Source organism: Arachis hypogaea, chromosome 8 (assembly GCF_003086295.3).
Source record: "Arachis hypogaea cultivar Tifrunner chromosome 8, arahy.Tifrunner.gnm2.J5K5, whole genome shotgun sequence".
Classification (NCBI taxonomy): Eukaryota; Viridiplantae; Streptophyta; class Magnoliopsida; order Fabales; family Fabaceae; genus Arachis; species Arachis hypogaea.
In genome coordinates, this window is record NC_092043.1 from 48946961 (window position 1) to 48955974 (window position 9014).

Genomic DNA, 9014 nt, shown 5'->3' on the forward strand with positions numbered 1-9014 from the left:
ATGGCATCTTCCATCATCTCACAGTACCATAGCCTTAAAGATAATCATAATTTACATCATCTTGATCCTTATTATGTTCATAACAACACACAAATCCTTAGAAGCCATTCATCATCCACTTCAATTTCTGTTGGAGTGTTAGATAAGAAGCCTCATTTTTCTGATACCCTATTTGCCCCACGAAACCTTTCTCCATGCTTTCACTTTTTGGATGAATTGTGTGAGATAAGGGATTTGAATTCTGTGAGGGAACTACATGCACAGATACTGAAAATGCCAAGAAACAAAGGTGGTAGTAGTAGCTTGGCCACAATAGATGAAACCGTTATGAGATACTATTTGGAGTTTGATGATTTTGTGTCTGCAATAAAGGTTTTCTTTGTTGGTTTTACGAGGAATTATCTTCTATGGAACTCTTTCTTGGAGAAATTTGGAAGTTTTGGAGGTGACCCTTATGAGATTCTTGATGTATTTGGTGAACTGCATAAGAAAGGTGTTGAATTTGATAGCATAGCTTTCACTGTTGTTCTGAAAATTTGCTTGGTTTTGATGGATTTGAAGGTTGGATTAGAGATTCATGCTTGTTTGATAAAGAGAGGATTCCATTTTGATGTGCATTTGTATTGTGCATTGATCAATTTGTATGAGAAGTGCTGGGGTGTAGATAGAGCATACCAAGTGTTTGATGAAGCGCCCCAGAAAGAAGATTTCTTGTGGAACACGATAATTATGGCGAGCCTGAGGAGTGAGAAGTGGTTTGATGGCTTAGAATTGTTTCGCGGCATGCAGTTATCTTCGGCTAAAGCCACCGGTGGCACCATCGTCAAGGTGCTGCAAGCATGTGGAAAATTGAGAGCTCTCAACGAAGGGAAACAAATTCATGGATATGTTTTAAGGCGGGGATTAGTGTCGAACATGTCCATTAGCAATTCCATAATTAGCATGTACTCTAAGAACCATAGTCTTAAAATGGCTAGAACATTTTTTGATTCAATGGAGGATTATAACTTGTCATCTTGGAACTCAATTATTTCATGTTATGCTGGTTATGGCAACTTGGAAGATGCCCTGGATATCTTCCAAGAAATGGAAGCTTCCGGCATTAAACCAGACATTATAACTTGGAATTCTCTTATGTCGGGTCTTCTTCTTCAGGGTTCATACAAAGCTGTTCTGGCCAATTTCCAGAGCCTGCAAGTCGAAGGCTTGAAGCCGGATTCGGGCTCGGTAACTAGTGCACTACAAGCAATTATTGAATTGGGTATCTTCAACTTAGGGAAAGAAATTCATGGTTATCTATTGAGAAACAAGCTTGATCATGATGTTTATGTTTGCACTTCATTGATGGATATGTATATCAAGAATGATGAGTTACATAAAGCTCAAAAAGTGTTCCATCGCACAAAGAACAAAAACATTTGTGCTTGGAATTCATTGATATCAGGGTACTCCTTCAAGGGCCAGTTTAGTGATGCTGAAGAACTATTGAACCAGATGGAGAAAGAAGGTATAGAACCTGATATAGTTACATGGAACAGTTTGATTTCTGGTTATTCAATGCATGGCCGAAGCGAGGAAGCTATGGATGTGATTAATAGGATGAAGAGTTCAGGATTTTCACCTAATGTGGTTTCATGGACTGCAATGGTATCCGGCAGTTCTCGGAACAAAAGTCATATGGATTCCATCCGGTTTTTCGGCCAAATGCAAGCACAAAATGTAAGGCCTAATTCTACTACTATTTGCAGCTTACTTCGAGCTTGCTCCGGCCAGTCGCTTCTAAAGAAAGGCGAAGAGATACACTGCCTCTGCATAAGACATGGATTTATAGAGGATATGTACATAGCCACAGCACTCATTGACATGTATAGCAAGGCAGGGAAGTTGAAAGTAGCATGCGAAATTTTCGGAAGAATAGAGGGGAAAACACTTCCTTGTTGGAACTGTATGATGATGGGATATGCTATTCACGGCCACGGTGAAGAAGTAATTTCTCTTTTTAACAAAATGCTCAAAACTGGTATCATCCCTGATTCTATTACCTTCACAGCTCTTCTATCCGGCTGCAAGAATTCAGGTCGAATCAATGATGGATGGAAGTACTTTGACAGTATGAGTACAGATTACAACATTGTTCCAACAATTGAGCACTATTCTTGCATGGTGGACCTTCTTGGAAAATCTGGTTTTCTTGATGAAGCTCTGCATTTCATCCAAACTATGCCAGTAAAGCCGGATGCTAGTATCTGGGGAGCTCTTCTTGCTTCCTGCCGAAATCACAAAAACATTATGCTAGCCGAGACTGCGTTGAGGAATCTGTTCAAGCTAGAGCCTTATAATTCTGCCAACTATGTTATAATGATGAACATATATTCGGCTTTAGGCAAATGGGACGACGCGCAGCGCCTTAGAGACACAATGGTTGCTGCAGGGTTGAAAAGCCCTGGTGTTTGGAGCTGGATACAGGTAAATCAAACTACTCATGTGTTCTCTACAGAAGGGAAATCACATGGAGAAGAAGGCGAAATATATTTCGAATTATATCAGTTAGTTTCTAAGGTGAAGAAGCTAGGATATGTGCCTGATATAAGCTGTGTGTATCAAAATATTGACAACAATGAAAAGGAGAAGGTTCTTCTGAGTCACACTGAGAAGCTAGCTATCACATATGGACTCATGAAAACAAAAGGTGGATCACCTATCAGGGTAGTTAAGAACACGAGAGTTTGTCAGGATTGTCACACATTAGCCAAGTACATTTCTTCGGCCGAAAATCGTGAGATTTTGCTCCGAGATGGCGGCCGTTTTCACCATTTTGTGAATGGAAAATGCTCCTGTAATGGTTGTTGGTAACAATAAGCACAAGCAGATCATTCTTTTTCTTTGTTCATATTCTCATAGCACACCATATTCTTTTGTATGCTATGTGTTCATGATGGAAAAAAAACCTAAACTAAGGGATGAGCATGTTTTTTGGTTTTTCACACTAAATATTGGTGTAATTTGTTTTTGTGTAATACTTTTACATACATATACGGTAATTGGTATCAAACCCTCTTTGATGTTGGATAATGTTACGATCTAATTAATATTGCACTGCTTAATTAGTTGGTTAGCACGTTAGAATTTGTTGAAAATATAAATAAGAGTTTAACTAAGTTAACTAGTAGTTTGTTCACTAATATGTTTAAATCACGAATAGAGTTCTGATTCGTGACAGATTAGTGTTGAGAAATACTGTAAAAATTTCGTTAACAAATGACAAACTCTTAAACGGAGTTTTGATCCATGACAGATTAGCGTCACAGATTAATATTAAAAAATACCGTAAAAAATTAAGAATATTGAATCTCGAATAGAGTTGTAATAAATAATGAATTCATAAAAAATTCATTCTCTCAAATACAACCTTCACCTGAAATGGCTTACTTTTTGTTGGTTTTATTTGATTAACAGTTTGAGGAGTTTAATTAGCTACCAAGCAGATTAATTATTAAAGCTTGTAATTAATGATGTATTATCTATATTTACTCATCTACCATATATGAGACAAAATAAACACACTTAACATTTTTTAATCATGCCCATGTAAGTAAGAATGAAGATACATGCATATAACTCATTTGGGAGTCACACTCAAGATATTGGATGGAGAGTGGTATATGTACGTGGCAATTGAGAAAATTGAGTGGGGAGTGGAGTTCATGGATAATAACAGATTAAATTTTCCACCATAAAATCAATCATGCATTTAATCATATAATAATAGCCACTAAGTAGCGTGTAAATCTATCATGTACATGTATGTCCCATAAAGATCGCATCATGTAAGTAAAGTAAATAATGTAGCAACTAAATTGGTTGGTCGAAAATTTATTTGGATTTGTAAGTAATCAGCTCATTCGTTCGTTTAAACAAGTGCTTGGAGTTTGACTTTTACTTTTATACATACAATAATTTATAGATCTATAACAAATTAGTCTTTGATGTGTTAAACTTAAAAATACCGTAGATTAAAAAAATAGTTAATCAAAAAGTCAATTTACTAGTAAATTTAAGTAAATGTAAAAAATTTAAATCTTATTTTATACGTAATAATTTATTGGTTAAGAATACATTTTTAAATAAAGTTTAAATAAACACGAGATTAACGGATATTTTGAAAAATTAAAAAAAGGGGTAAATAGTGTAGCTAAACGTTATTAAAAATAATAAATAAACTAGTACATTATTGATTCATTTTTTTTTTCTTTTTTGAAAGAAAATATATATAGCATGTTTGGAAATTTATTAAAAAAATAGCAATCTGATTAAGAGGTTTAAATATTATAAATATTACTTTTTTTTTTTAATTCCAATCATTCATATAAAATATAATAAAATAGATATTTAAGATTGGTCTAATTAACAATTAATAAAAGGTATTTAAAGATGAGTTGTATAAATACCCTCAATCTTAGATAATTTAACCTGGTATTTATTTATTTATTTATTTGTGCATATGGCTAAAATTGCCACTACCAATGCAAGACAAAAAGATGGTATTCCTAAGAAAACACTCATTCCTACAAATTGTGATTGGCATGAGAGTGAGACACTCCAACCCTTCCACTTAAGGAAATGAGTGAAGTCTTTTTCACTCTTTCTTCTATTGGAAATAAATCCTCTCTCAGAAATTTATATAACTTAATCATATGCTAATTTTTACCAAATTCTTTTACAAACCCTTTGTTTAAGCTTGCAACTTTTTCTATTAATATTAATGATAAAAATCTAAGCATGACCAAATTTGTATAAAATTATCACATACATCTAAGAACTATTCATCCTCTCATATGCATCATGTGGTAAACATTATAGGGTAAATTATCCATTTCTTATAGTATAGTGTATACCATAAAATGTATCGACAGAAAATGCAAACTAATTAAGTTGCACTATATTCCACACATTTTGTCATTGGATAGATTATTGTTTTAGTCTTTTAATGTTTAATGTTTAAAATATTATAATTTTATTCCAAAAAATTCAAATGGACTAAATACTATCACATTATTAAATATAGGTTAAATATTTAACATTGTTAGTACTTAGTACAAGAGTAAAAATATTATTGAAAAATTAAACAACTTTTTCTTCTTTAATATATATGTAAATAGTTTAGTACTATAATTTTAGAGCTAAGGAAAAAAGTCAAAAAACTAATAATAGGAACAATATTATGTCCAATTAAAACCTTTTTTCAAACAAACATAAAATATTTTAAACATTATGAACAAATAAACATTAAGGATTAAAATAATTTTTTACCTTGGCTATTACTGAAGCTCGAACCATGGTTTCAACAAAATTGACAAAATTTACTAGCTGTAAATTTTTTCCTTTTGTTTTTAAAAATAAAAAATAAAAAGAAAGAAAAGATCCTGCAAACTATAAATCAAGCATGCCCCAATGTGAATTTGATTGGCTATTCTAAAGTCTAAACATAACCCTAAAGAGGGAAAAATTTTGGAAAAAGAGATGCTAACAAAAGGTACAAAACTCGTACCAAATTAACAAAGCAATATCCATTAAAATATTGCTATAGTTGCTAATGAAACACAAAACATGCAAGGTGAAAAGACTAAAGAAAATGTCTTCCTTCTCCAACAAAAATATTTACAGAATTAAGTGTTGTAACACACCAAGATGATGATGATCATCATCCACTAAACCCAGGAAGAAGAACACAAGCAAAGAAAATGCAGCTTCCCCATTACCATCTCTAAGTACTCATCATTTGAAGCAAGGATCTCATCATACAAAAGGCGAAAAACGAGAAACTCGGCTTCGGAAGAGGATTACAGAGCTAAAAACTTTTAGGAGAAATGGTAACAGGGGACCATTATCCGTGATTATAGAAGAAAAAACATCCAAAACTTCTGCGGAACATGGAAAGTATTAGCTATACTCTTAACATGTCTCCACCACGGATCGTCTAAACCATTGAACCCCAACTTCTTTCGACCGAGGAGGTACTTAGTTACTGGTTGATTGGATCGGTTCGGCCCTGCACAGCCATTCTTTCTGAGACATCAGCCAAAGAGCTAAGGTTGCACCTGATCAAGGCCTCCACAAAGTAGCAAGTTTCGTCCTTGGTGTTGCCATCGGGCACATCCACGACAAACGATTCGATCACCATTGTACCAGGTCTTCCTTCAATGACCTCCGGATGAACTGTGATTATGGAAGAATAGTTCTGCATATTCGACAAAACACGATTAACATCGTAATAGAGATAAACATAAACATATATCAAAACATTGTAGTTTGTGAATCCAACTTTACTTCTATAGTAAGTCGAAAAAAGAAAGTCAACAAAGATTGCAAATACAATACAAAACGAATCATAAACCCAAAAGATTCAATACCACTGACAAATAGGAGCTCCCGAAATCCAAATCCTTTCAACACATTCCCTATATACATGATAGGAGAGGCAGGTCAATGACAAAATTTTCTTCCCTTTTCAGGAAAGAAAAGTCAACCATGATCATAGAAACAATGAAGTAAGATCCCAAAAATTCAATCAACCATTATCTTTTATTCATCACTATGAAAATTTAGTATACCCCTGAAAGTGATAGATAAAAAGGAAATAGAGTAAACAACAAAAGCAGGCAAATGATTTATTTGCCATCTCCAACGCTTATTCGCATATCGACACTCTTACTCGAACCAAGTTCTAGATTTCCAATATTGAACCTATATAAGAAGCTAACATATTGGTCATCATAATGAATCTAAGAAAGAAGCATAAAACAAATGAGGAAGAACAAAGTTTCATAGTCATACCCTCAGCCTGTGATCACCTCCAACAATTCTTATGCCAAGAATGTGTTCTTCATCATCAAGTTGTTCTAACCTCTCAGTGCTGGTTGTAGCTGGAAGACCAGATTTAACATTCACTTCTCTAACACTACCAATGCCAAGATCCCCTTGCATGATACACCTGCTAACAAATGGTTTATATTTCTGAGGTTGATCAAATCTTCTCACCAGAGACCACACCTAAACAGAGAAAAATAAAATAAACCAATCAGATCAATCAATAATCAATAATCCATTGTGTTCTCTTTTTTGCTACAATAGTACAAAGTTCACACAATAATGAAACATGTCATCAAATAATCATAAAATCTTAATTGTTTACTGAAAAAACAACACTGCAAAGAGCTACAAGTTAAAGAGTGTAATAAAGATGTGAAACTCAAATAAGTAATACATATAAAGAAATCAAGCTTTACACAAATTGATTTTTGATCTTGAGAAATTGGATATGACACCAAAGTTCCATTGAAATCCACATAAACCACCACAAACAAATCGAAAACTTCCATTCATGAGCTGAAAAAACCAACTTTTACAGCACCCCATCAATTGAAATGTCAGAACCTCATAACTAACATACCAAGATGGCTTAAATATCATTGAAAACCAAAACAAGTCACCCCAAAATAGCACATAGTTCAGATCTCTCTTCAAACAAAACCCAAGACAAAAAAAAAATCATTTTTTCCCTCTCTCACAGAACAAATCACAAACACGTAACAGACAAGACAAAACCCAATTCAGAACCAAAAGAAACTGATCCAAAAAGAAGAGTAACAACAACTCACAAGATGAACAGGAGCTCTTATGTGTTTGACAAGTGCAGAAGTGCACTGGTTGTCCCTAGGTTCATGCCTATGGTGCCTCCTTATGTACTGTGCTTCAATGGCACCATAAGCTTCACCACCACCACCACCACCACAACTACCGTTCATCATCACTCACTTTTCTTTCTTCTTCTTCTTCTCTATCTATCTCTACCTATGTAGTTGCTGTTGTGTGAGTGTGTGAAAAGAAAGTTGGTTACTTTCTTTCTTTTTGATGCTTATCTGAATTGTGTATATCTATCTATATATCTATGTATGTGTGTTTCTGAACTTTCCCTCTGATGGGTGTTATTGTTGTTTCTGTTTTTTCTCTTTTTCTCTCTCTGTCTTTAACTCTTTTTGCCTATTAGATATGGCAGAGGCAACAAGTGGGGTGGGATAAGCTTTGGTTCCACAGAGAGAGAGAGAGAGAGTTTGGTGTAAAAAAGTGACAACCTTAGCTTAGCTTGGCAGTCTAACAAAAATTCATGAATCCACCGACAATGTTCTTATTTTAATGTCTTTTAATATTTTCTATTTTTTTGTTTAATTTCTTCTATGAATTAATTAATCTGTTATAGTTTTTCTTTTCACAGTATCTCTTATTTCAACAGAAATAAAGACTAATTTGCTGCGAATACGAGTTTTATTAAAAGGTTTGACCAATAAATTATATAAAACGAAGAAATAAATTTAGCACTTGACCAATTTAGATTGATTATTGATTGGTTATAATTAAGATAAAAATTTAGATGAAGTCAATTTTATGTGAAGTTGATACTTGAGAGTCATTAAATAAAAATTTATTCAAATCAATCAAATTATCTCACAACTCTTAAATATCAATTTCACATAAAATCGATTGCACCTGAGTTTTTACCTACCATTAAACATAGTTTTAGTTTGATTTAGTAGATAGTCTTTTGTATGGGTTATTGTTATTCTTTTCTCTATGGATTAAATTAATGGTATTGGAGAAATATTATTAGAAATTTGACTAATATGATTTAGAAGTATCAATTAAAGAACAATTATATATATATATATATATATTAAAAATCAATTGTCATATAAAAATATATATTTGGTATTTTATAAAAAAAATTATACTGTAAATAAGTTTAATTATTTATTTATTATAATATTTTATTATAACAAATTTGATTTTTAGTAGTTAATTATTTAGTTAAAAAAATATTTAAATTAATATATATAAATACACAATTGTGACTAATATTTAGTGTACATTAATTAATAATTAATTTTATATTGATTTCCTATTTTATTTGAATTCAAGGTCCTATATTTATGTCACTTTTTCTTTTTTTTTCCAAATAT

General features: G+C 32.7%; 2 protein-coding genes across 2 annotated transcripts; one reads left to right on the forward strand and one right to left on the reverse strand.

Annotated features, from left to right (window-relative positions):
- LOC112708044 (pentatricopeptide repeat-containing protein At4g01030, mitochondrial) lies at positions 1–2853 on the forward strand. Its single transcript, XM_025760149.2, has one exon. It carries the CDS (start codon positions 1–3, stop codon positions 2851–2853), a length of 2853 nt encoding a protein of 950 aa, XP_025615934.1.
- Positions 2854–5621: 2768 nt separating this feature from the next.
- LOC112708045 (abscisic acid receptor PYL9) lies at positions 5622–8256 on the reverse strand. The gene is made up of 3 exons (XM_025760150.3): positions 7659–8256; positions 6835–7050; positions 5622–6238 (listed from the first exon to the last, which is right to left on the reverse strand). The coding sequence occupies exons 1-3, from the start codon at positions 7806–7808 to the stop codon at positions 6023–6025; spliced, it is 582 nt and encodes a 193-aa protein (XP_025615935.1). The 5' UTR covers positions 7809–8256; the 3' UTR covers positions 5622–6022.
- Positions 8257–9014: the final 758 nt, after the last annotated feature.